We start from the raw sequence: 27,738 nt of genomic DNA, 5'->3' as shown, positions 1-27,738 counted from the left end.
ATGCTGATACCCCTCTGCCTGCACAGGGAAGGTGGCACACAGTAAACAAAGGCAACATTTCACTGCAGCATACAGTACAGCTCACCTCAGGTAAATATGCCATAGATTACTAATAAAAAGAGCCCAGGCTGTTATAAGGAGAGGCTGTCATGGAAACCCTGGCAGCAAGTGGTGGCATTTAGAGGACTCACTTAGGAGTGATAGAAAAAAGGGCATAGTTCCTTGGAAGGCAGCAGAACTCTGGGATTAAATACTGAGCAAGGCTGAAGGATGGGCAGTTCTACAGGTTGCCCATCAACCCAGCCTTTCATTGTCTTCCTTGTAAACCAGGGGGATTTTCACCTACTATGAGTCGTTGAAAGGGTCTACATTCTTCAGAACAAGGAACATCTCTATGTGTTGGCAAAGAAATTGTACATAGGCTACCATAGGGAACCTCTCTGTAACCAGAAAGTTTTGGTGTGGGTATCCACCAAGAGGTTTGGCAACAGAGCCTGAAGGAATAGCAGCTGGATGACTGAATTCCCTCTGTACCACGGTCCAGAAGCCCATGGGTGATCCTGCAGTCTTCCAAATCAACTGGAGCACAGAGCAACTCCATGCTGCTCGTTTGATCTGAATTAATACTAACACTTTCAAAATGAACCCCACATTTTCCAAACCTGGTTTCATCAGGTGTGGGAAGATCACCATACACAACGCTGCTTTTGCTCCAGTGGTGTGCAAGCATCTTGTTCCTGGCATTCATATTGGGTTTTATGTCTTAATTGGCATCCCCCAAACCACGCCAGCACAAAGGCAGACAGTGTGATAAATGCAAGAACTTGCCCTCTTTGTGGTGCCTTTTCCATAGCAATTCCCCTTGCAGGCAGCCTGAGCTGCCTTTATCCCTGTCTGAAAAGGAACATGCAGCTGAGCCCCCAAACCTCACAGCAGCAGGGTGCTGGAGATAAAGCAGGGAAAATATTTCACTTGCAAGGAAACTGTGCTCATCTCACACTAGCGTCTCCATCCTCTGGAATCCAAGGCAATAATTACAGCAATTTGTAGATAATTATTTGTTAATTAAAAACAGGCTTGCTGGGTACAGTTACCAATTTCTGCTGGCTGCATAGGGCTGCACAAGGAGACACTGGGGGATTGGTGATTTCATAAAAGCATTCGTCTGTTCAGTTCAGAAAAAAAAGCCCCCAGTGGGTCGCCTTCCTCTCCCCCCACATCCTGGCAGGTCTGATTCATTCTCTGAAGACATCCCAGAGAAATCCATGCCTGGCTTCCCCTTAGAGATTTCCAGTGATGGTGACGGCTGCATCTCTCCATAGCAGTCTGTTTTCCTGGCTAATTTAATGACCCAGGTTCACACATGCATTTCCATCCACACTTGACTTAGTAGTTCCTAAAGGAGTTGTAGCCCTATATTGAGGCCATAAGGATGAGAAAAGCTCACTTCCATCCCATATTTATACTAGTAGTAATAAATGAATAATCCATAGATGATGTTAAAGCTGGGAGCAAAATGAAACCTCTGACTTACATAGTGCTGTTGGGCAGACTGTTTTGGGTAGCTGCCTGAGCACAGTTTCCATGCCAGCCGCAAGATAAAGCAATGAAAGGATTTCAGATGTCCTCCAAGAAATACAGCACGTGTATCTTGGAATGATTATCCTGACAATGTGCCAGGATTTGGGATCTATTTGGTCCTTTGCCTTACTTTCTCCAATGGAGCACATGTTCTCCAGGGCCCACCACCAGCCAGAAACCTCCTTCAGGGTTCCCCATTTCTCAAAAGGCTGGAGGAATTATTTAGCCTGGAAGCAGGGAGGTCACTGCTCCTCATCCACTGCTGGACTGAGCTGGATCTCAGCAGTCATTTTCATAGAATGATAGAATCATTTGAGTTGGAAGACACCTCTGAAGATTGTCTAGTCCAATTAGAATGCAATGAACAGGGACACCTACAGCTCGATCAGGTTGCTCAGAGGCCCATCCAGTCTGATCTTGAGTGTCATTTTGGATGTCCCTTCTTCAAGGGCACAGAGGAACCAGCTCATGTACAAAAGTGCGTTGGATATGTGGGCTGTGCACCAAAACTGCACCAGGAGCACCGGCCTCAACCCTCATAAATAAATCCTCCTGGCTGTAGCAGAGCTGCTCAGTGCCCTGGTGACAAGGACAGGACCAAGGAGTGACACAACCATTTTGTCATTTTGTCCAGAAACAGATGCTTCTCATTCCCCATAGCAAAACAGCAGAGAGGAAAACAAGCCAGTGCTAATGGCAGGGAGCAAATTAGACTGTCAATATCCTCTTCATGGAAATAATCTCATGGACTGTTAGTCACACAGAGCTGCCTTCGCCCCTCTAATTTTCTCCTGTATGTGGGCTTTCGTGTTCCTCTCATCACCTTAGCAGCTGAGTGCCAGCACCATGTGCCAAGGAATCACAATTAAGCAAAGTGGCTCGATGTCATGATGTATGGGGTGACATGTCAGCTTCAGCAGCACAGAAAACTAGAGAAGAACTAAGATTAAACACTGGGTTAATTAGTACATTTAATTAGCTCTCAGTTATTAAGTCCTTTCAGACCCTCAGATAAATTGCTCAAAACATTCCTGAGAAATGCTGTTATTTATTCTGCTCTTCTCTCTCCAGGTGTGTGCAGGGCTGGGAAGCTTTAGCTTTCTTCCTACATCTTCATGCATCATGAGCTTCATGAGCATGGTGGTCCCTTGCTCACCCACCCTCTGTCTCTCTACAGAGACTCACAGAGCTTCAGAGATCATCACAGCAGTATTGACAAAGGGGTTTTAGTTGCAGCAGGAGAATCCAGTTTCTCAGACAACACTGAAGGACCACCTAAAGTATCTATCATGGGGGTACTGTGAGGCCCTGAAAAACACAGGCTCTGGAAAGGCTGTGAAACTTCATTTCCATGGAGTCAAATCTGTAGGCTGTGCTCATCGTGCAGTTCATTGGGAAATAGATGTTTGGGTCTAAGAAAGGGAGTTTCAGCATCTTCAGCATCAAGCTTCCCTGTTCCTGCTTATTCACAACTGTGATGATGGGCACAGAATTCAGGTCCTCCTCTTATTGGTGACCTCAACCCTTACACTGAGAATTAATAGGACAGAGGACTATCTTGGCCATGACTTGCTTAGAAAAAAATAACAGTACAGGATTAAGCTGAGGGATATTTCCCACTGCACCATGGAAGTTATCCCACAGCAAGGATTCACCTAGTATTTGTCTGTGGTTCTAATAATTCTAAACAACTAGTAAGGAGAAAACAAAGCCTATGGGAAGGCACTGTTACACAGCAGACTAACATTTTGGGAACAAGAATGTAGCTTTACGGAAGATAATGTTCCTTCTTTTTTGCCCCTGCACAGCTTTGAAAGAGAAGTATTTAATCTTTTTATAAAGAAGTAGAATGAATTTGCTTCCGGAGTCTACAAAATATGTCTGCAATGAGGCAATGTGGAAACATTTGGGAATTAAGCAGCTAATTTGATTCTCATAAGAAACCATAACCATAGCTGAGGACTGTATCTCAGAGGACAGGGCTGACCTTTCAGCAGCTGATGCTAGTTCTAAAATGGCTTCTCATCACTGAAAGCCCAAATCTAACTTCAGTTAAAATAAATTAAAAGCTATCAGTGGCTTCTGCAGATATTGGATTAGACCACATAAAACCCACTTGAATGCTGGGAACCCAAGGAAATTATCATGGTAAATCTAACTTCTAGTGAAGTCTTACAGGCTTTAAAACATCTCTCTGCTGTCTCATTAAGAATAGGTTTCCACTTAGCTCATGAATAATTCACCTTTCCTTTTCTTCTGATAGATGATGAGTCCCATGAGGAAGCCTAACTCCAGCACAAAGTCCAGCATTCCAGTTTCCATCTTCCCCACAGCAGATCCAGAATTCATTTTAATTGGAAGAGCAGTTGAGAGAGTTAAGGTCCAAGCTAGACACTGTGTCTTCCTAAAATCTTTTCTAGTTTCCTGCTGTTCCCATATTGCTGAGAGTGACCTTTCCCAAGATTTTCTGATCCCTCAATTTTCAGTCTCTTTCTCCAGGCCATGGTGATGGGCAGCTTTGTTCATTGTGTCGTGCCCATTTTTGAAGCACTGGATCTTGATTTCAGAAGGATAAAAGCCTGTTACTGAACAGACCACCTTCTTGGTATATAGATCCATGCTTTTATTTGCACAGCAGAAATTTTCACTTTGGTTTTAACTGAAAAAAAGAGAGACAGAACCCTGGCAGATAGGCTGCACCTCTCCTGCATCATCCTCCCTGAAAACTGTTCTTAGCAATGGGATCTATGGACATCATATGCATTCCTCATCCAAAACCATTTCTCAGGATGCCCTTTAGTCGAGACCAGCTGTCTTCAAAATGATCTCATGCTACAGCCATAATAATCTTTAATCCCCTTTTAAACCTCCCTCGGTGAAAGACCATCATGGAAGATGCACCTAGTAAAAGCATTTCATGACTTCTCCACTTCTGAGGTGAGTTCACTGCTCTAGAAATTGGCAGGAGGGCGCTTGCATTGGTTAATTTTCAGAGTCCTTCCCCACTATTTTCTGCAAGGTTCCTGTAGGTCGTTTCCTTCAGTCTTCGACTCATAGTATAGATGTTAACTACTCCAATCCATTTCACTCCTTCTCCCCCTGCCTCACTGCATTCACACCTATCTCCCACCATCCACTCAACTTCTGATGTCAAGTGGCTGCCAAACAGAGAGGTGGCAGAGGGGGACAAATATTATCCCAGCCTGCATATTTCTCCCTTGAATCATACCGGTAACAGAGCCACTCCATTCTGTTCTAGTGCTTTGTGACTGTCTCAGATCCACACTGGACACATAGAAACCCACATCACTGTCATGGGAACAGATCTGCTGGTCCCAGAGGAATCTGTCCAGGTGCCTTGCTTGCTGAGTGCCATTCATGTAGCAGCACTCCTGTTTTGGATGTAGTAGGAAATGCTCTAGGGAAAGACACACAGAACAGGTTCAGAGTGGACACCTTGCTGCAGTTTTCTCCTATTCCCCAATAGCCAGGATCTCTGCTCACCTGGAGGATCTGTGCAAAGAGCCAGTTTTCTTTTCAGTGTATCACTGCCAGAGCCCCAGCACAAAAAGATCTTGAAGCTAGAAATTGCCACAGAGGTCACTGTTGCTCAGGTGGGTAAAATAAAATAGTTTTAAGAGAGAGATGGCTGGTAATAACCATGTCTCTTTCCACAGCATGAAGTTCTCAGTGGAGGAAATCAAAGGACTCCTGAATGCTGAGGGAACTGCGCAGTTCCTCAGTGCAAATCCACTCAATAGCAGAAGTGGCAACATCACTGATAACCAAGCAGGAACGGGTTTAATTTCTTCCTTTCACCTTTCTTCTGGAGGAAGGCAGGTTGTTCCATCAACAGACACCAGAAACAAGCAGCATCAGAGCAGGACAGTTATCAGAGGTGCTCACATACCGTTGTGATCTCCCTGGCTCCATCCCTGAAGTGATATCTTCTGTCTGGCTCCTTCCTGGGATGAAGGGGTAATCTCAGAGGACCACGATACACCTTAAGCTCAGCACAGGGAACTTGCAGCATCTCTGGGTATTTACTCACTCATCAACCTGTCAGGAGCATGGTACCACCAGTACAACCCCAAAGTCATCCATGTCAAGCCACGTATTATCCTCTGACAGAAGGATATGTTCTTTCCTTTTCTTCCCCTGCTGGGAAATGTAAAGGAAAAAAAAGCAAAGGACGGTGTAGGAAACAGCTTTTGTGTCTGCTTTTGTTTCTTTTCAGTGAAGGGTTAAGAAAAAGAAAAGGAAAAGGAAAGCTGAGATAGAAAGAATGAATTATCTAAACCAGTGATTTGTTTAGGAAAATCATCTTTACTTATTGGAAAAAATGTTCTTTTTATTGTATCTCGTTTCATTGGAAAGTTACTGCTGTGAAACAGAGAAATACAAATTCTTTACTTTGGAATAAAGACAAATGTGCTTCATTTTGGGTTACCAGGATACTACTGGGAAGGAAAGGAAAAAAAAGAAAAGAAAAAAAAGAAAGAAAGGGTAAAGAACAGCATTTTCTGATCACTGTGTCCCCTCTGCTTTTTCTGAAGCATTAGCAGGATGCTGCCTATCTGGTGCATCTCGGTTTCATGCTAAGTAAGACCTTTAGGGGGACCAGGGGGCATCTGCTGATACAGTGAAATATCTCCATAAAGTGGGAAGTGTGTCAGGTTGAAGGACTGCATATTAACCACAGGTTAACAAGGATATTTATCTGCCTTACTCCTCTTCTTCTGGGGAGAGCATGCTTATGCCTTGCACACAGTCTTTTACATGTTCAGAAAACACGATACTGACCTGCAACTAGAAGGCACAGGCTGATCTGATGACACAGTGAAAGGGATGTAAGACTTAGGGTTAGGATCAGGGATCTGCAAACAGTGGACACTCCTGATGACAAACACCCTCACTGAAATCAGAAAGAGAGGCCACTGCTGGGAAATACATGCTCTGGGCTGACAGAAGTAAAAAGATGGAAAAGATTTCCATAAAGCCAGATCTGAGGGCAGAGTTTTGCTATAATGGCATCTCCAGTTCCTAACTATGCCAAGAAAACATGTTCAGTTATCAGCTACTAAAAAGACAAGAGCCTTCTTGAAGGAGTCAGGATTTGATTTTTTGCTTCACATCACTCCCACTCTGTTCCTTGTTATTAGTTCCACTTCCCAGCCAGATCTGGATGGCTTCCCTAGATGTTCTTGCTTGGGAATGCTCCATTTCTTTAATGGACTCTCTGGTATCTTGACTGAGAAATCCTCTCTCCCAGTTGCTCTTCTTGAGGCCTGAAAGAGGTCACAAGTCCAGACAATTATCATGGGAATGTGCTAGCTAAAACCTCAGCATCAAAAGGAAACAGGGACAGGTTTACTTCAAAAGCAGAACTGCATGGAGCTATTCCTCCTCTACTCAGTAGACAAAATGAAGTGGGGGAACAGAAAGCTGTAGAGTGCGTGGATGAGGAGGCTGAACTTTGAGATAGAGAAAAAGCACCAGGATGAAACATGCATAGAGGAGGCTTTTCAGAGCATTTCTCCTGCCAGGTGATGATGCCAACAAGGTGATGACTTACAAGCACATCACTAATTGTCCACTCCCATCCAAAAACTGATGCTCCTTGTTTGGAAGTTCTTCACCACCATCGTTTCAAACTTTCTCAGCAAACCCTACAACCAGCTGGGAGTGTAAGAGAATGATCATTACTCGCCATTCTTTAAGCTTCTCTCCCTGCAGACATCCTGACAATTGGCTTTCTGCCTCTCAGCTCAGACTTACATTATTAAACTGATGCAAAAACAACACTAGTGTCCTCTGGAGACCTTTTAGAAGAACTCTTTTCTGTGGGGAAGGAAGAAGAGCACAGATTTAGACACTGCCACATCCTTTTTAGATACCCAAACTGGCTCCAGGGCACCCAGTTCAGGTACCAGAAAGGGAACAGACACGTGGGCTAGCTCTAGCACTGTATAGGCCCATGAGGATGAACTGAAACAACCTGCAACCTCTGTTTGTTACTGGGACTGTTATTCATGTTATCAACACTACAGAATATCTGTCCAGTAAGGACAGCAGCCAGCAGTGACAGGAGGATGGTCAGCTTTGAGAGGAACAAACTGATGTTTGTTGGAGAGCTTTGGGAATATTCTAACACCCGTCTGTCCCTGTGTTCTCTTAAAAAGCTTGCTTGGAACTGTATTCATTAGCACACAAATGTTATCTGCAGTCCAGGAACCTGGAGCAGCTCACAGCAAAATGACTAATGCTTCATCCTCATTTTCTTTCAGGGATGATGGACCAAAGTCCTGCTCTCTCCAGTAAAACCATTCCATCTTCAGAAGGAAAGTTATTCAAATGGATGGGACAAGATCATAACAAGCGTTAGAAATCTGAGGCCAGATTTGCCAAGTTATTCACTTCTCTCAAAGACCCATAGGTGGCCCTGGTGCATAGGGATGTGAAGGAAGAACCTTACCTCTTACCTCATGCCATCAGTTGCTGGCATTGGTGTTACTCCCAAGTTTTTCTGAAATAAATAGTTTATCCAGGCTGGAGATAGTTCTATGAGTCAAGCTATCCTGGAGAAAAATGTTCTGGAACACAATGAGCCAAATACTAGAGGCAAAATCTACAGATGAAAAGTAATAAATGTAGTACCATCTGTGACCTGGCAGAGAGAAGACCTAACATACACTGAACACTTATTACATACTCATTTAATTCTCACATAAGCCAGCAGCTTCCTGAACAGTAGGGAACTAATTTCCTACCAGTTTCTGTATTTCTGTCTCTCACCACAGCAGTACCAGCTCCTTCCTGCACTGTGATTCCCTAAGAAGCCACATCATGTCACTGTGTTAACACTTAGCAAAGCTCAGTACTGGCCCTTATAGAACAGGGAAGTGGCTGGCAATAAAAGAAAACTAATTCTACCAAGTAAGAAGCACCAGCAGATGTAAGGCTGTGAGTTTCTATCCAGTACTACCGCATGTGTATCCAGGCAGTCTGCCTGATCCCTTGCAAGAGGACAGAGGACAGATGAAACCAGCAATCAAGTTCTCCACATTGGTTTTAGCCTAACTCCCACCCACCCTTTCTGCGTCCCTTTCTGTGGTCTCCTGTCCTTATTGTGACTTTCTTTCTCTTCCACAGAGATATGCCTGTGCCCCTGATCACACCTCTAATTCCTCGGGATGGCCTTCTAAGGGAGCTCAGAGCTCAGGTCTAGACTGAGAGCCATGGGTGGGGACATCACTGACTAGAAGAAAAAAGAGAGGTGAAGGAAGGCCCCAGCAAGCTGTGTGAGGACTTCAAGGACAAGCTTCTTATTCATAGATAAAAAGCACCACAGGGGAAAGTAAAAACCAAGTATCTACAAAGCTTTCCTCTTCTCTTTCCCATGAGCTCAGCTTATTTCTTTTAAATGAGGTCTCTGGCCATTTTTTCTTGCCCAAGACCATGCAGTGAGGCAGCGGTTTGTCTTCCTGCAAGCAGTGCTGCTAACAAAGCTGCTTCCCAGCATCTCCTGGCCTGAGGGCAGATGCTGCTGCCACTTGGGAGGGGGAGGAAATTGGGAGCATGAAGCTGAATGGCAATGTTTCACATCTTCATTCCGTTAGCACTGTGTGTGGGAAAGCAAGACAGTCACCCAGAAGGACGGGAGAGTGGGACGATGGCAGACAGGTGCTACAGGTGCAAAAACCCACTGCAGCATGCTCCACATCACCATACTGAACTGCTGCTGAGGAGAGTGGCCTCTCCCTTCCATTCTTTCCTATCAGAGTCCCTGGTGCCATGTCATGAGTAGGGCCTGCAACCTGCTCCAAAGGAGCATCGGGAGTTGTGTTTTCACTCAGCCAGCCCCATTCCCAGCTTCCCTCATGCAGCAGAGAAAATGGGAGCCTTCCTGGGGCTCCTGGGACAGTGGAGATGGTGACTGCTACCAAGATCTTGGAAAGCTGCAGAAACTTAGTCTTCTCCATAGGGACCCCTTGTCCCCACCATATCATAGACTCATAGAATCATAGAGTGGCTTGGGTTGGAAGGGATCTTAAAAATCATCTGGTTTCAACATCCCTGCCATGAGCAGCGTTGTTGTCTGCTAGATCAAGCAGCAGATCAGGTTGCCCAGGGTCTCATCCATCCTGGCCTTGTATACCTCCAGGGACGGGGCAACCATATCATGGGATCCTTTGTCTGCCACTGTCCTGCTCTGCAATGCTATGGCCCCACTGGGAGCAGATTTGGGCAACGCAATATTAGGATATAAAACTACTTGAGAGCATGCAAAGAAGGGCTACAAAGATGGAAAAGGGTCTGGAGGGCCCTTATAGATTATTACAGAAGTCATAGAATGATAGAATCATAGAATTGCTCAGGTTGGAAAAGACCTTTAAGTTCATTAAGTCTAACCGCAACCTGACCATACTATCCTAACTAAAAACCCTCCTCTAAACCATGTTGCTGAGCACCACATCCAAATGGTTTTAAATACATTCTGGGATGGTGACTCAACCACCTCCCTTGGGAGCCTATTCCAGTGCTTAACCACACTTTCTGTAAAGAAGTTTTTCCTGATATCCAACCTAAACCTCCCGTGGTTTAGCTTAAGGCCATTTCCCCTCATTCTTTCACCTGTTACCAGTGAGAGCAGCCCAGCTCTTGCTGCAATCACCTTTCAGGTATTTGAAGAGAGCAATAAGGTCTCCTCTCAGCCTCCTCTTCCCCAGACTAAACAGCCCCAGTTCCTTCAGTCTCTCCTCATAGGCCATATTCTCCAAGCCCTTCACAAGCTTTGCTGCCCTTCTTTGGACCTGCTCCAGCACCTCCATGTTCTTTCTGTACTGAGGTGCCCAAAACTGATCACAATACTCGAGACGGGGCCTCACCAGTGCAGAGTACAGGGGCAGGATGACGTCCCTAGTCCTGCTCACCACAGCATTCCTCATACAAGCCAGGATGCGTTGGCCTTCTTGGCCACCTGGGCACACTGCTGACTCATATTCAGCCAACCGTCCATCAGTGTACCAAGGTCCCTTTCCATCAGGCAGCTTTCCAGCCATTCATCCCCAAGCCTGTAAGACTGCCTGGAGTTGTTGTGACCAAAATGCAGGACCTGACACTTGGCCCTATTGAAACTCACACTGTGGTGCCTTTCTCCCCTCTGGCAGATCAACACTCTCTCCCAGCTTGGTATCTTCTGCAAACTTACTGAAGGTACACTCAGTAAGTGTGGAGCAGCACACAGTTCCCTGCAGCCCAGAAGATGCCCATAGGCAGCACACATAGCAGATGTCCACATGCAGCAGTGGAGGAGCTGATGTTGCAGCAGTAGATGTGGCCTGGAGGAATCCGCAGACCATGGAGAACCAGCAAAAGTTGACTGTGGGCCGGAGCTGCAGCCCAAGGAGAGGAGTAGGTGGAACCAGGGTGGAGCAGAGGCACAGAGTGATCACAGAGGAGCAGCAGAGATGAAATGTTATGGATTGATCACAGCTCCCATTCTCCATTTCCCTATGCTGCTTGAAGGGGAGAAGAAGGGGCTAGGAAGAAGGTGTTTGTAGTTTGCTTTTAGTTCTTGCTGCTCCAGTCTGTTAGCAGTAGGCAATAAATCACATTGATTTATGCTCAAGTCTGTTCTGCCTGCTGTGGTCATAGGTGAGTCACCTCCCTGTCCTCATCTCAGCCCTTGAGCCAACAGTAGAGGGCTGGAACTCAGAGAGATCTGGACAGGCTGGATAGCTGGGCTGAAGCCAATGGGATGAGTTTCAACAAGGCCAAATGCCAGGTCCTGCACTTTGGCCACAAGAACCCCAGACAATGCTACAGGCTTGGGGCAGAATGGCTGGAAGACTGTGTAGAGGAAATGGACCTGGGGGTATTGATTGATGCTCGGCTGAACATGAGCCAGCAGCATGCCCAGGTGGCCAAGAAGGCCAATGGCATCCTGGCCTGCATCAGGACGGTGTTGCCAGCAGGAACAGGGCAGTGATCGTTCCCCTGTACTCAGCTCTGGTGAGGCCGCACCTCGAGTACTGTGTCCAGTTTTGGGCCCCTCACTGCAAGAAAAACATTGAGGCCCTGGAGTGGGTTCAAAGGAGGGCAACAAAGCTGGTGAGGGGTCTGGAACACAGACCTGATGAGGAGCAGCTGAAGGAGCTGGGATTGTTCAGTCTGGAGAAGAGGAGGCTCAGGGGAGACCTCATTGCTCTCTATAACTACCTGAAGGGAGGTTGTAGTGAGCTGGGGGTCAGCCAATTCTCTCGTGTAACTGGTGATAGAACTAGAGGGAATGGCTTCAAGCTATGGCAGGGGAGATTCAGGCTGGACGTTAGGAAATACTACTTCTCTGAAAGAGTGGTCAGGAACTGGAATGGGCTGCCCAGGGAGGTGGTGAAGTCACCGACCCTGGAGGTGTTCAAGGAACGTTTGAATTTTGTGTTGAGGGACATGGTTTAGTGAGAGCTATTGGTGATAGGTGGATGGTTGGACTGGAGGATCCTGCAGGTCTTTTCCAACCTTGGTGGTTCTGTGAAAGATCTTTAAAGTCCCTTCCAATCCCAGTTGTTCTATGAGCCTACAATATTTACTCCCTCTCTTCCTTAAAGAGTGGCAGTGAAAGAGCCTCCCACAAGTATTAAGCTGCCACAACCCCACCCTCTGCGAACTACATTTCCCAGAAGGCCTTGCGCCCGATCGGCGGAAAACGCAGTCCTTGCGAGCTCGCGCTCTCCCTTCCGATTGGTGCGCTGGGGGAGTCCGCCGAGCGGCCATTGGCTGCGGAGGTCACGTGAGGCGGAGGCGCTCGGAGGGCACCAGGCGTGCCCGGCCGCTGCCATGCTGGGGACCCGGGGCGGGTGGAGAGCTCTCCGCCGCTGCTTCTCTTCACTGCCGCGGGAGCAGCGGGTTCCGGCGGCTCGGCTGCGGGTCCGGGAGGCGTTGGGGGCCCGGGAAGCGGCGGGCAAAGTGAAGGTGCAGGTGTGTGGCGGCGGCGTAGCGACTCCCAGGCGGTAACGCGACCTGCGGCCGGAGAGAAAGGGAGAGGAGCCACCAGGTCCTCAGCTTCGGAGTTGAGGGCTTTAGTTTTAGCGTTTTGTAAAACTGTCTGGTCCCCTTCGCCGTCCGGCTCTGCCGTCCCTGATCGCTTGGTGTTCGTTAGATTGGATGCGAAGCTTTGCGATTACCCCGCAGGTGTGCAGGGAACGGCAGTTCCTGTAGCAGATTACACTGACGAATAGCAGCACGTCCACGTGTCCCCACACGCCTGGATGCTAGGAAGACATTCCTTGCTGTGAGGGTGGTGAGACACTGGCACGGGTTGCCCAGAGAAGTTGTGGATGCCCCACCATAGAGGCATTCATGGCCTGGCTGGATGGGGCTGCGAGCAGCCTGGTCTACCATGAGACCAGGTCTAGCTACAAGAGGTGCCCTGTCTATGGCAGGGAAGTTGGAACTCTATCGTCTTCAAGGTCCCTTCCAATCCAAACCATTCTATGATTATGTACAGCCTAACAGAGAAGGAAGGAGCTTAATACAGGTGCTTCTCATCTGTAGTTTTATGAATTATGCATTCTAGAATAAGATGCTGCTAATATTGACAGTACTCCCTTTTTGTTTCCTTGATACTTTGTTGTCTTTCCCTTGTGTTGACATGCGTGCTTTTGCATTAAGCTGGGCTGGAGAACTGATCTGGCTTAAAATGATCCTTATTGTGAGTAGTTTTAGTTACTGGAAGTTGCAGTTTGATATGAATTGAGACTGGCACTTAGCGGTGCTTTTGATAGGGTATGAAGTAGTCCAAACACTTCTGCTACAGCCTCTGCTGCTCTGTTGTAAGCCTGAGGGCACACTGATATTTTCCTGTGGCAGGCTGGAAGACTCATCTTGTTTAACAAATCCTGGTGCTGCTTGAGGTAGAAAAAAGCTATCAAGAACGTTTCTTTGTTTGGGATTTTTTTTTATGTCCTTGCAAGGAAGGAAACTAAGAAACACATCTACCATTATGCATCATGTACCTGTTCTGGGGGTTTTACTGGAATACACGAGACAGGCACAGCAGCCTTAGGAATGTTATTGTACAAAACACCTTTTAAACACCTGTTGCTTTAGCTATAAGAATATGAGGATGCCATGCCAGATAATCAAACTTTTGTTTTGGACTTAGTTTTTTTTTTTTTTTTTTTTTTTTTTTTTTTTTTTTATTAACACTGCTTCAAGTGGAACCACCTGCAGAGGATGCTCAGGTAAACACGTATCTGAATTTGCGAGGCTGAAAGAAAGGCTGAATTTTTAGTAATCCTTAGTTTTATGGCATAAACTTCTTTCACGTTTCTTATATGCACCTGCCCTGCACACTTTGGCAGGTGTTTCCTGTGCAGGAGATTTGAGGGTTCTGCAGAATTATCATAATGTGAGCTGGAAACTTCCCAGTGGACAGGTTTTGTTATAAGAGCAGCTTTGTCTTAGCTCTGGTGAGGTGAGGAGCTGCTAGGGGAGTTGCATTTTGGATGCCTTGCATATCGTAGAATCACAGAATGGCCTGGGTCAGAAGGAACCTCAAGGATCATGAAGCTCCAACCCCCTGCCACATGCAGGGCCACCAACCTACACGTTTAATCCTAGGCCAGGCTGCCCAGGATCCCATGCAGTCTGGCCTTGAACACCTCCAGGGACAGGGCATCCACAACCTCTCTGGGCAGCTGTTCCAGCACCTCACCACTCTCATAGTAAAGAACTTCTCCCTGGCATCCAACCTAAATCTTCTTTCCTTCAACTTAAAACCATTTCCCCTTGTTCTGCTGTTATCTACCCTTTCTAAGTGCTGATTCCCCTCCTGTTTGTAGGCTCCCTTTAGGTACTGAAAGACTGCAATGAGGTCACTCCACAGCCTTCTTCAAGCCCAGTTCCCCTAGCCTGTCTTTGTATAAGAGGTGCTCCAGCCTTCTGATCATCTTTGTGGCTCTCCTCTGGACCCTCTCCAACAGCTCCCTGTCCTTCTTGTACTGGGGGCCCCAGACCTGGACACAGTGTTCCAGGTGGTGCCTCACAAGGGCAGAGTAGTGAGGGACAATCACCTCCCTGTCCCTGCTGGCCACCCCTCTTTGATGGAGCCCAGGATACCATTTGCTTTCCGAGCTGCAAGAGCTCACTGCTGGCTCACGTTCTGTTTTTTCATCCATCAGGACCCCCAGGTCCTTCTCTGCAAGGCTGTTCTCAACGATTGCTACTTCCAGTCTGGATACATGCCTGGGATTCCTCCTGCCTAAGTGCAGAACGTTGCATTTAGTTGTGTTTTGCTTGGTGTCTTGGTACATTTTAGGTTATTTTATTTCATATTTCATTTCCTAAAATGCATCATAGAATTGCAGACTGATTTGGGCTGGAAGGGGCCTTCAGCCCATCTGTTCCTGGCCTCTGCTACAGACAGGATTCCTTCCACCAGATCAAGCTACCCACAGCCCCATCCAGCCTGTCCTTGGACACTCCCAGGGATGGGGCAGTCAGAATTTCTTCCTTATACCCAATCTAAATCTCTCTTCTTTCAGTCTACATCTGGTTGCCCCTTGTCCTGTCACTCTTTCTTATGAGCCCCTTTTATATATTGGAAGGCCACAGAAAGATCCCCCTGGAGCCTTCTCCAGGTGGAACAATCCTCATTCCCACAACCTCTATTCATCTCTCGCTGAACCACTGACTTAATTCTTTGGTTCAAAATGGCTAAGAATGTTTTTTTGCTTTTTTTTTTTTTTTTTTTTTTTTTTTTCAATGGGGACAGCATGGCAATATTGATTTTTAAGGCATAAAGAGAAACGTGAAGAAGTGTCAGAGTTTTAATTTTCATTTTTACGTTGCATGAATTGGCTGTAGTGTCATTATTTCAGTAGTCCAGTGGCTTTGGGCATATAATCAAAAACAACTAGTGAACCATTTCCAATTGGAACCTAAATACAGGCGCTGCTGCAACAAAGATTGGTACTAACTTTGTCAAAATAGCCTGGAGTATTTTCACTTAAAGCACTGTGCATTCCTGCACAGCTGCAATAAAGATGCTCATGAGGGAAATAACTAATAGAAATGTGTACGTTGCTAAAATGCTTTTCATCTTCAAAGCACTCTGCCAGTTTCGTTATTCTAAGCTGCACAGAGATGCAGGTAGATCTTAGTTATGCTTGCTTTACTCCTGGGGAGAGCTGATGTCTCTGCCTAAGGTTTTGTTCCTATTTGCTTTGAAGTGAATAGAAAAAAATGACATTGTTGGGTTGTTGTTGTTTTTTTTCCAACTTCCTCATAGAGAAATATTTCCTTTGATTTCAGTGAAAAGCTGAAATAGGCCTGCTGTGGCGTGTCCAGCTCTTCGGGGGAGGGGAAGAAAACAACAAAAAGAAACATGATTATATGGAACTGATGACAAGAAATAACAAATTTCTTTTTCTTTTACCTGTAGGGCTGGGTTCGCTCCGTCCGATCCCAGAAGGAGGTTTTGTTCCTGCATGTAAATGATGGGAGCTCTCTGGAAAGCCTCCAGGTGGTTGCTGATCCCAGTCTGGAGTGTAGGTGAGTCAGTTTGCGATACCTGGGGAAATATGTGTGTTGATCAATGCTCAGAGGGGTCTCCTGAGACCTCCTTTCTTGGGCCACAGTGCTGGAGGAGCCTCCAGCAGCTGGCACCTGATCATAGGAAAGAAACAGCTGCAGTTTGAGGTCCCTGGTTGTGTTTTTTCAGATAGAGCAGTGGCTTTGGGGTTCAGCTGCTTGTCCTGTCAGATTAATTTGGATCTCACTTTCTTGGTAGCTGTAGTAGTGAGGGTGTTCTGGACTACTGTTGGACCTGCTTGGAAATTGCACTCTGTTTTTGAGGATGACTGTTCTCCAGGTTTTTGATGACCACTGTTGTTCTTACTGTGCTGATTGAGAGATGGCTGGGTAGGCATACTTCCTAGATGGGCATGCCTGTTCTGTTGTCAGATGATAATAGAATAATGCACTTGATTTTCAGCTTCATTTTGTTACTGTCAGTTGTACTTTGGGGGTTTCATGACAGTCCAGGAACCTTCTGTGCATTACTTGATGTGTTTTATTTTTGTTACAAGCTTCATTTGTCCACATCAATGTGTTCTTATAAAAACCCATGTTCCTCTCTCTTGTCCAACACTCCAGTGTCCTAAATTGTTCTAGTGTGAATTTATTCTCATTTCATAGAATCATAGAACAGCCTGGGTTGAAAAGAACCTCAAAGATCATCTAGTTTCAACCCCCCTGCTATGTGCAGGGTCGCCAACTATCAGACTTAGGCTGCCCAGAGGCACATCCAGCCTGGCCTTGAATGCCTCCAGGGTTGGGGCATCCACAACCTCCTTGAGCAACCTGTTTCAGTGTGTCACCACCCTCTGTGTGAAAAACTTCCTCCTAATATCTAATCAAAACCAAATCTAACTTGCTGTTAAATTGTTATTGCCTTTGTATTAACAGCTGATGAATTGTTGTTGCTTCTGTTTTCATAGAGACCTGACTTTTGGAAGTGCAGTGGAAGTGCAAGGGAAACTGGTCAAAAGCCCTCACAAGATGCAAGATGTGGAGCTGCAAGCTGAAGCCATTCATGTGGTGGGACCTTGTGATACTTTGGTATGTCACTGCAGCAGGGGGTCCAACTGGTAGGAGCACTTTGGGAATGAAAGCCAAAATGCCCAACTGTCCAGTAGAGTGTGCTTCAAACTGTGCTGTTTGTTTGTTTTCCAACTCAGTATGCCTGCAGACTTTGATTTGGCTGCAGTGTATGTAGGGTGCATCATTTGAGGAAAAAAATTGATAGGAATGCCTTGAATGCTCTCCTCTGGGGCAGTGCTGTTCCTGTGTGGAAACAGGTGCAAATGTTGGCAGCTGAATGAGTGCATTTGTCCCACCCTGAAGCAGTTTTCTGGGCTACGTGGTTTACCTGGTAACTCTAGCCAAGAATCAGGGAAGCAATGAATCTGGCTAACTGCTCCAGATTGTGAAGGCAGAAGAATCTGCTGCAAGCATGTTTGGGAACAGCTCACTATTGCAGCAGTGAGTTGAACAGTTGACTTTCAAGGGGCTCAACTTCCAAAAGATGAAGCATTTCAGAGTGCTGCTACTTTTCTTCTGTTCATGGCGTAGAAAAATTTAAAAAATAAAATGTACATCCACAAAATATTAGAGAAGATGAGGAAAAAATGCTCTGTAATGGTGATTGAGTTTTAGAATGCGGAGATTGCTATTCCATGCATGGCAATAAAGATGTACTGACTCCATATTCTGATCGTCTTGTGTTTCTTGGCTTGTTGCTTTTAGTCATTCCCCTTCAAAATAAAGGAGAGGCACCCACTGGAGTATGTCCGACAGTTCCCACACTTGCGCTGCAGAAGCAATGCACTTGGAGCCCTCCTGAGAATCCGCAGTGAAGCCACGGCAGCAATCCACTCATTCTTCCAGGTAGTCCTCACTGTCCTGAGCTTTATATGTAGACCACTACCTGGGCTAGGCCTCACAGGAACTTGTTAAAAGGAAAGGGCCATCATGTGTTCACTGCATGGAGGTGTTTTTTCAGGTCTGGCCAGACTGAGACCTTGACCAGGGTGTTGCTGATGGTGAGGTTTGCACATTGGTGGTCTTTTCAGTGTCTTTCCACCTGTTTTCCTGTTATTTTTATCCCTTTTGCTTAGTTGCAGTATAATTGCCTGCAACTGTGTGTGGTCTGTAAAACACAGCATAATAAGGAATTATTTAACTCACTCTCAGCAGTGACCTTGGGCAGTAGCCTCCTCCTACGTGGAAATATCTGTGATACTGGAAAGCAACAGACAAACAGACTCAAATCTTCATGTTATTGCTGTCAATTCTTTTTATCTCTCTATGCAAGTCTGTGTGGATACTGTTAGCTGAGATTAAGATGCTTCTGTTTTAATGCTTTTCAAACTGATGGAGTGTAAATACCTATATTTAATGAAAATGTCCCCATCCTCAAGCTGTGGGCAGGGTGTAGGCAGTGAATTAACTCTAATTCCAGATGCTGTACAGAGACCATGTGAATACGTAAAGTCAGAAAGCAAGTCCTCTAGCAAACTGGAGCTCTTTCTTTTACAGCAATTCTTTATGTTTCAGTTGAAATAAACTGGCTTTAGCTGGTGTAGAATCATATGCACAACATTCCTATTATTATAGAAAGTCTGAAAGAACAGATTGGAATTGTTGAGGTTGAATTTCTGGTCCAGAGTGTGCGCTTACTTTCTGCTTGTAGTGACGAAGAAAGCGTGCTTGCTCACTCAGAGACTTGTCTGTATGAAATTGTGTGGTATTTTAAAGATTGTGTTTTAAGAGCTTAATAGTTATATCGTGTCAGTTAAAGCTGCTGTTAGTTTCAGCATTGTGCCTACTCATAACACAGAGCATGACTTTGCTGGGAATTGGTCTCTGCTGGTTTTGAGCCACTAGATGGCAATACCTACAAAACTTTGTCATTTCAAACCTGCAAGGAAGCCAGCTAGTACCAAAAAGCATCATATTCTGATAAAGACTTTACTTCTCCAACTTAATCCCAGCTCAGGCTGATGTATTTCTGTTTAAACTGCTCAGAATTATTGCAAAATGTGAAGTATTTTATCATCAGCAGCTACAGTAAAGTTAAGAGATGAGGAGAAGATGAGGAGTAGTGCTATTTGCAAATGCTGGTGTCACGACTCCTAGCACCAAGGATGGCTGTAGCTTTTTTCAATTCTGATGGAAGGAAAGCATTCCCTTTAAATTGCCACCTACGTTGTCCCAAAAATGCTGCAGTTTCAAACTCGATGTTGTCAGGTTGTATGATTGCTGGGAAGTACAGCCACAGCCTTTTTGCTCTGCAGGGCTGTAGGGAGGATTTCTGACCTTTGCAGGTCACGCAGAAGTTCCCTTAGGTGCTTTGGAAAGGAGTTTGAAACATGTATCATCTCTCATGTGGTATAAACAGTTGCTGTAAAAAAGAAAAAGAAGAAAAAAGGGGGGGTATTCTGAAGTCTTAAGGGGCAGTGAGAGGACCCATGACCAGCAGGTCTCCAGAATATGCATGGGGATACAGGAGAGAGCTGCACTTTGTATTGATAGGCTAAAAGTTCCTTCCCAGGCAAAGCAAATAGTTGTGCACAGAAAGATGTTTGAAAACCAGTAAGTGGATCTCTGTGAGGAGCACCTGGGCAAGCTAAGGTCTTTGCACCTGTAACCAAGGTAGCTTGGAGCTGACTGTGGGGACTTTGCTCTCTCTTGGTTGTGATAGATTACTTCTACAAAATACACTGCATGTCCATATAAGTTCTTCGGTCCTAATTCATTTTAGTTTGATTCTCAGTTTGAACAGTAAGTCCTATTCCTGTTTTCCTAGTCATTTAACTAGCTGATGATAAGAGTCAGAACTTGTGGTGTGAATTGAATTGTATTACCCTGGCAAAATCTGTGATTCTTAGCTTTTATGAGCACTCTTTATTTGTTTGGTGGTTTTTAGTGTTTCGTGTAAGTAAGATAATGGGTTATGCTTCATCATTGCCTGTATCGTGGTAATGCTGGCACACCCTCATTTTTAGAAGGATTCCCTTTTACTGGGCATTACAGTGATGCAAGAGAAAACAAGTCCTTCTTGTATTGGAGGCCCTAGAGCTGTATGCAGTACTGCAGGTGTGGCCTCACAGGAGTAAGGTAGAGGGGGACAATCGCCTTGCTTGACTTGCTGCCACCCTGATCTTGATGCAGACAAGGACACAGTTGGCTTTCTGAGCCACAATCACACTTTGACAGCTCATTTTGAACTTCTCATCAGCCAGCACCCCTAAGTCCTTCTTCGCAGGATTGCTCTCAATACGTTCTCTGCCCAGGTTGTATTTGTGCTTGGACTTGCCTCAACCAAAGTGCAGGACCTTGCATTTGGCCTTTTTCAGTTTCAGGGTTCAGACAGACCCACCTTTTAAGCCTGTCTGGGTCTCTTTGGATAGCATCCCTTCCTCCAATGTGTTGACTGCAACGCTCAGCTTGGTGTCACTTTCTGAGGTGCAAACTTTCTGAGGGTGCAATCAGTCCCAGTGACAAAGATGTTAAACAGCTCCAGGTCCCAGTAATGACCCCTGGGAATGCCTCTTATCACTGATCTCTATCTGGGAATCGAGCCATTGACCACAGCTCTTTGTGGCCATCCACCCTTTCCTTATCCAGTAAGTGGTCCATCCATCAGATCCATGTCTTTCCAATTTAGAGGGAGTGTTGTGGAGATGAGCAGTTGCAAATCATGTAGTAGTTGCATAAATCTTTAGGAAATATGGGTGTAAAGCACAAGTAGCATGCTTGGATTTGTAGTCCTCTTGTTTTTTGTCCATGAGAGGCAGAAGTTGCCTAAAAGGCTGCACATACTGTCCTGGTTGGGGTCTGATAGCGGAGTCATGATTTGTTCTGGTTGAGATCATCTTTAAAGTTGATACTTGATATCTTCAGTTAGTTAACTTTGCATGTTCTATCTGTTCCAGGATAATGGCTATGTGCATATTCATACTCCCATAATTACATCAAACGACTGTGAAGGTGCTGGGGAACTCTTTCAAATTGGGGTAAGTTGGAATGGGTAGAGTTTCTTGATCTATTTATTTATTTTACTTGCAGAGCAATATTGGGATCATTGAAGGTTAGGTGGAGTGTTTGCATAACACCTTTACTTTATATTCTGCTGTGATTATTATTATTTTTTTTTTAATATAGCAGTCCTTCAACGAATAACTGGGTCAGAATTAAACAGTTGGATTGCTTTTAAAGTCCTGTTTAGTGCGTTAATCAGTACTTTTTGTACTGAGGAGTTACTTTATCCTTGGTGCCCTGAGGTAGATTAGTGAGCAGGAAGACATGATAGAGACATAATGGAACGTTCAGGACAGCCTGATATACAAAAATATTTGTTAGCTCTGAAATTAGGAATATAATTCACCTTGATTCTTCTTTGCAACCGTGAGATTGCTCCTTAAAAGAATGTCAGCAATATCCCAAACTGCTTTTCACACATATATTCCTCCCTACAAATTACTCTTATTGCGTATTGGAATTCTTCCTACTGAAATTGCCTTGTCTCCTGATATTGCTAAGTCTCTCTGTTTGTCCACCAGACTTCTGCCACAATCTGTCATTTTCTTAAGTACTTGACATCTTGGGTCAAAAGTGCCTGTGAAACTTGTATACAGCTATAAACACTACAGATTCCTCATGATTCCAACCCCCCCCCCACGTTCATGAATCACAGGAGGTTCCATCTGCTTTTTATACTTCTGTATTTGAAATGTACTTTTCTATCTCAAACAATTACATCCATTGCCACTTATGCTCATTGACTCCAGCCTTGCTGGTGAATCATCTGTAAGCAAAAGTAAAACTGTTGAGGTAGCAGTTGCTTGCTGCAGGATCACGTCTTCCACTCTCTGCACAGCCTCATGGCAAACAGCCTCCATCTACTCATTCTCCAGGATGTCACTGTCTAACCTGTGCTTCTAGTGATTCCCTTCCATATGTGTGCCTCAGCTTTTTGTTTGCTGTGACAATAGAGTTGATTAGCTAAACTAAGTTGTTACTGTTTAATTGAGATCCCTTAACGCTACCAGAGGTTTCCTCCAGGCTGTTGCATGCAAATTAAGATGTGAAAACAAGTGACACTTAATGATGAGAACATTATACAGTGTGCAGCTGTACAGTATATTACGTCTTTGGTACAAATTGTATCCACTTGAAAGCAGGACTGGAGCGTAGGTGGCTGGTAGTAGCAGAAGCACTCATGCAAAATGTAGGTTGAGGTGGTAAAATATGAATCTGAAACTTGTATCAACTGGATCTTAACAAACAGTTCAAGATAAAAACTGCTAATCTCTCTCTAGCATGACTGCTCAGGTGTGAAATAGTACCAGTCCTGGGGAAACTGGGCTTGAAAGGAATGGAGTAAGTACTGAGTAATATACCATTGAGTGGTCTGCCACACAAAGAAGAGCCTTCAGAGAAGTTTTCCCTGATTTATTTCTTCTTTGAGCACTGTTTTATCATTTTGCCTAATTTAGTTAGGGCTTGGTTTCCTTTCTGCAGAGCTCTGCTCAAAGTTGGTCTTGGCTAGCAGAGGTCCAAGACAACTGGCTGTACTGCTGTGACTGCTGCACTCTGCAGGAAAAGCAAGACTGTTCCTTGGCAGTGGAAATCTCGGGAGCATGTAAATCATGGACATAAGATTGTAAGACCAGTCCTCCAGTTGTGAACAGAACATAAATTGATGTCCTATCGCTCCTGAATTAGTAGTAGTAAAATGTACCTGTGCTGACGGTCTGCAAGCAGACAAGGCTGGCTTTTTTGCACTTCTTTTTAATTAATTCCATCGAGCAGATGGGTAGTATCACCAGTTTAGTTATGCTGCTTTGGTTGAAATAAGCTGAAAGCTTTGAGTAGCCTTTAAGACCACAGTAGTTTTAATCCTCTAACTGATGTCTGACCACTGTTCAGACTGCTGTGTTCTTTAGAGATGGTGGAAAGTGAAGAAAGGAAGAGTCTATTTTCACATGAGACTTGGAGAGATGGGAAAGCATTATTCTGAGTTAGAAAGGAAAAGCTTTTTGAAGGCATATGATCTTTGATTCCTAGACCTCTTAATCCTGCAAGATTCATGTTTGTTTATATATTTGGCTTCCTCATCATCTTTGTTTGGTTTTGAGTGAACTGATTAGTCTACGTAGTTTTGGTTGGGATGTTCTCATACTAGGATTTAAAGTGAGGGGGAATCCCTTTCACCTCTGCTGGGCAAGTCAATTCAAGAAAATATTTTTAAAATGAAGTACTGTAAAATTGAAAAGAGAGTGGTAAACAGAGGAAATCTTAAAAAATAAGTCAGAAAATGGTAAGAACTTCAGAGAAATCCTTTGTATTTGAGGTTTTTTTTCTGCAGCTCAAAGAAAACAAATTGAGGAGAAACTGCTGGAAGTTTGAAAACAGCTAGGCAAATCTTAACCTGCACAGAGAACATCAACAACACCAACCTGCAGATTTCTGCACCTTTGGTAGTGTCATCTTTCTTTGGAACCCTGAAGGCAGGAAGCCTCTTGGCTGTGCCATCTTCCTTGAAGGAAACTTACTGAGAAGTCCAGAAGAGCTTTGAATATTGAGAGCTGTGTTTTAGTGAAATGCAAAGTAGGACAAGGTAATCCTCCAACTGGGGAGAGTTAGGATTAACAAGGTGAGACAGCCCTTTTTATTTTTAATTTAATCACAGAATAATTTCTTTGAGAACCTTAGGGGAGATCCTTTCCTTGTCTTTTTTTTTTCTTTTCTACTGAAGTCTAAAATCCTTTAAAAGCTTTGTATATCTCAATAAACTTGACCCAGTCTACTTCTGGGGCTGCTCCCTAGGAAATCTGCCTGCCTTTTGTCGTTGTGACCCAGCTGCGTGTCTGTTCCCTGCTATTTTCAGCAGCCTCCCACTCTGTCTGCAATGTTGAAGACTCTGTACGTTCTGGGTCTCTTTCTGTCTTTTTGACTTTGCTCTCTGGAAAGTTGCCTTGTTTGACTGTCCTCAGCTGCTGTGGGGAAGTTGCAGTCTCCTCTCCCCTCTGCAAGAGCTTTCCTGACATGGACTGCTCCGATAAAACCCTGGGCAGCCATATTCCTTACCACTCAGCCTGTTAAAAGAGCTTTTGCAGTCACTTAGCATGACAGTTCAATTGGCATCCACAGCTCTTTGAAGTGTATCTCACCTGTGTATGGTGTTGCCTGCAGACTTACTCTTTTCTGGAACAATGTTCTACTGAGAAGAGGTGCAGTCTACATAGTGGCTTCAGTGGAGGTAGTATGTTCTCTGTATCAGATTTATCTCTTCCCACACACATACCTCATTGCAGTTGACATCAGTGCTTGACTGATCAGACTAATTCATTAAATGAAGGAATATTTATTTTACTCCTAAACTTGAGAACCATCCAAGTATTGTTCTTCTCCAAAATGTATCCAGAGAGAGTATAGTGTTTGGTTTTCTTACCACTTGCTCATAGAGAAGAAGTAACTCTGGATCCCTGAAGAGTGAAGTTCATGGCTGCGTGTCCTGTGGAACCAGAAATGTGTGTCTGCTACTGAAATTTACTCCTACCGTACTTTCAGTACTTCTGAAAAATAACCCTGTCAGCACCAAGAAAGGCTGGGATCTGCTGGGAAGAGAAGCACAGTTAAATGCAACAGGATTAGCATCCGTCAGGTGTTTCCCCTTCAGAGATGTGTCACAGTCTGGGAGGCAGCCAGTACCTGGGAGCCTGGGACTTCAAGAGAGCTGCTCAGCACGGCTCAGCATAAGCTGGAACTGAGCTGAGGGAGAGCTTGCTGTCATCTTCCCTGGCTCTCCTGGTTTATGTTTTTCTTTACCTGGCTCTTCACTGTCTGTAATTCCAGTGCAGTTTGTGTGAGATGTTTCTTGCAGTAGAAATAGCTGATGCTGGACTCCCACTGGGCCATAGCAGAATTAGGGCTGGAATTGAAAGGAGGACTTCCTTGAAGTTAAAAATTCTGCAGTTTACCCACACATGTTTGTAATAGGGCATCACAGAGGGTAGGCTGGATTGAAGTTGTGTTACTGTGAAGCTTCAGCAGTGTGCTGTTCTGGGCCTGCTCTAGAGCTAGAGCAGTGATTTCTATGAGCTTTAAAGTCATCTCCTATCCCCTCATGCTTATGTAGAGTAGAAGAATCAAACGGTTTATACTCTCCTAAAGCAAATTGCCTCAAGTAGAAGTTAATACAAGACTGACATCAAAGTGAATAATTTTAAATTAAATCGTTAGACATTTGAGAAGGAGAACAAAACAGGTACTAAATCCAGTTGTTCTCGTACTTAGAATGAAAATAAAAAGCCTTTGATGTTGATGTCAAATCCTAGCATGTTTATAGTGCATTTACTCTGAAACACCAAGATGTTTCATACAAACTCCCCCTCCCTCTCTCTTCACTGTAAGTAGAGGAGTTTTTGATTAGGAAATGGAGAGAACTTTAAAGCAAACACATTATTTCCCCTCCCTGACTTGTAACAGGTAGGTTTGGTTTTGTGTTGTTTTTTTTTTTGTTTTTTTTTTTTTTTGAGGGGAAGTGGGAAATAAAGCCATCTAATTGAAATAAAAGCACAAGGTTGTAGCTTCATTTTCCTCATCATGAACATGAAAAAGCAACCTTGCTCTGTATCTGCAAAGAGATGACACTGTGAATGGGGTTATTTATTATACAGAAGCAGGCTGAGCATAAATCTGGGCCATAAATGCTTCAGAACGTTGGCCTTAGCCTGTTCTTGTATGTATAGAGTGGAGGAACCACTTCTGGTGGGTTTGTCAATATTTGCATGTGTGAAATGGGAAGTTGTTAATTACAGGACACCTTGCTGAAGGTGTCCCTTCTGCCCTTTTCCAAAGGAGAAGGGAGTCATCTTCTCCAGACAGCAAGTGGATTGATTTGGTGATTTTTTTTATTTCTTTTTTTCCAAATTCACAGCACCCATTTGTCAAGATTGTGCTTCAAAGTGGGGGAAAGTGAACACTTGGGAATGGGGACTAAAATTGTATTTAAGTTGCCATATTCACTCTCCAACTTTTGTTGGAAATAGCCTAGCAGCTTCTTGCAGTGCACACTTACATCTCAGGACCTGAAGGATGTACCAAGCTGGTTTGTATAGATCTAGTTTAGCTGTAGTGTCTCAGTTTTCCTTCAGTCACTTGCTGTTGTGTCTGTTTTCCCTTTGCCTCACTGTAATTACATCTGATATGAAGAATGAAAAATGACACAAAGTCATCAAAAATAAACCAGGGCCCAGCTCCTGGAGGCAGCTGTATCCTGTTTGTGGCTTTGGGGGAAGTATTGAGATTTCATGGCTGATTTCTTCTGTTCTTTTCCTGCTTCTAGTCTGTCTTTTTCTCATTGTTTAGAAGTTGCATCCCACAGGATTAGGTGGGATTTTTCACTGGTGGGATAAGGAATGTTAGTGAACTAAACTTCCAGTAGGATGAGCTGGGGTGGTACATGGCTCTTCTCTCTGGTTCTATGGGCATGGCTCTGGGTCTGTGGTATGTGGATGCTTGAATGTTTATTAATATCCATATTGTTTTTGAATAAATACACTGGATTTATTTGAAGAAAACAATAGGGGCCTGCTTCTGCATCCTTGTTTTCTTTTTTAGAACTACAAAACCTATGAAACAAAGGAAGCCGTCCTGGGGTTGCAGCAACAAGTTGTCTTACTTCCATTGATCTTTGTGTATCAAGGCAGGCTTGCTCTTTTCTTTAGCTTGATGATGTAAAGAGATAAAACTGCTCTATGATCTGAGGCCTTTGACAGTCTCTTTTTTTTCTTTTTAATCTTTGTGATGAGCAGCGAAGCTTTTTAAGAACAAAAAAGCAACATCTTCCAACTCATTGAGAAAAATGGCATGTTGTAGAATATCAAAGGCTGGCAGACAAGCCTGAGCTGAGCAACCTCCCCATGACAAAGCAAGCTGAGGAGCAGGGTGGCTAGAGGCAGTAGTGCGCTTTGTTGAGCTGGTAGCACTTAGCTTAAAATTCTAGGATCTACTCTTTGAAAAAAAGTATTTCAAATTTATCTCAGAAGAAAGTATTCATTTTGAAGTGAACATAGATCAACAAAGCCTCAAATTATCTTCAGAGTTTCTTTCATTTTCCTGAACCACTGACTCCTCTAAAGCTTAGGGATGATGTTGAGATACAGAAGATGCTGCTGTGATCTCATTTATCTTACTGTTTTTTGTTTTAAAAAAAAAAAAAAAAAAAAAAAAAAAAAAGTAAATAATAAATGACAGAATTGTTACCTTTAGACATAATCCAACTGCTGCTCAGGCAGAGCCAGGTGGAACAAGCTGTCTGGGGCTGAGTCCACTTGAATTCTGAACATCTCTGCAGCCGGAGCTTCCTTAGTCCATACCACTGTTTGAAAAAAAATAAAACTTCTTCAGATCGAATGGCACGGTGTTTTTATCTTCTCTTTTCTTGTGGTTGGGCACCACTTGCAAGAGGACCTGGCACTGTCTTCTTTGCACTGTCCTTTCTGGTATTTGTGGACAATGATGCGCTCCCCCTGAGCTACCTGTTCTCCAAGGTGAGCAGTCACAGCTCTCTGTCTCTCCTCATCT

At 44.4% G+C, this 27,738-nt stretch overlaps 1 protein-coding gene across 2 annotated transcripts in view; it reads left to right on the top strand.

Moving 5' to 3' along the window:
• Positions 1-12,417: 12,417 nt before the first annotated feature.
• NARS2 (asparaginyl-tRNA synthetase 2, mitochondrial) overlaps positions 12,418-27,738 on the top strand; it is a gene marked incomplete at both ends in the record, with an annotated part of 50,328 nt that continues 35,007 nt past the window's right edge. For both annotated transcript variants that reach the window (XM_079549348.1, XM_079549347.1), the window contains 5 exons: positions 12,418-12,558; positions 16,025-16,134; positions 17,082-17,202; positions 17,890-18,030; positions 21,081-21,161. In XM_079549348.1, the coding sequence (XP_079405474.1) occupies positions 12,418-12,558; positions 16,025-16,134; positions 17,082-17,202; positions 17,890-18,030; positions 21,081-21,161 (594 nt within the window). The remainder of the gene's footprint in view (positions 12,559-16,024; positions 16,135-17,081; positions 17,203-17,889; positions 18,031-21,080; positions 21,162-27,738) is intronic.

The sequence above is a fragment of the Tetrao urogallus genome, assembly GCF_951394365.1.
Source record: "Tetrao urogallus genome assembly, chromosome: 1".
Classification (NCBI taxonomy): Eukaryota; Metazoa; Chordata; class Aves; order Galliformes; family Phasianidae; genus Tetrao; species Tetrao urogallus.
Note: the sequence above shows the minus strand (reverse complement) of the source record. Positions and strands in the feature narration are given on the sequence as shown.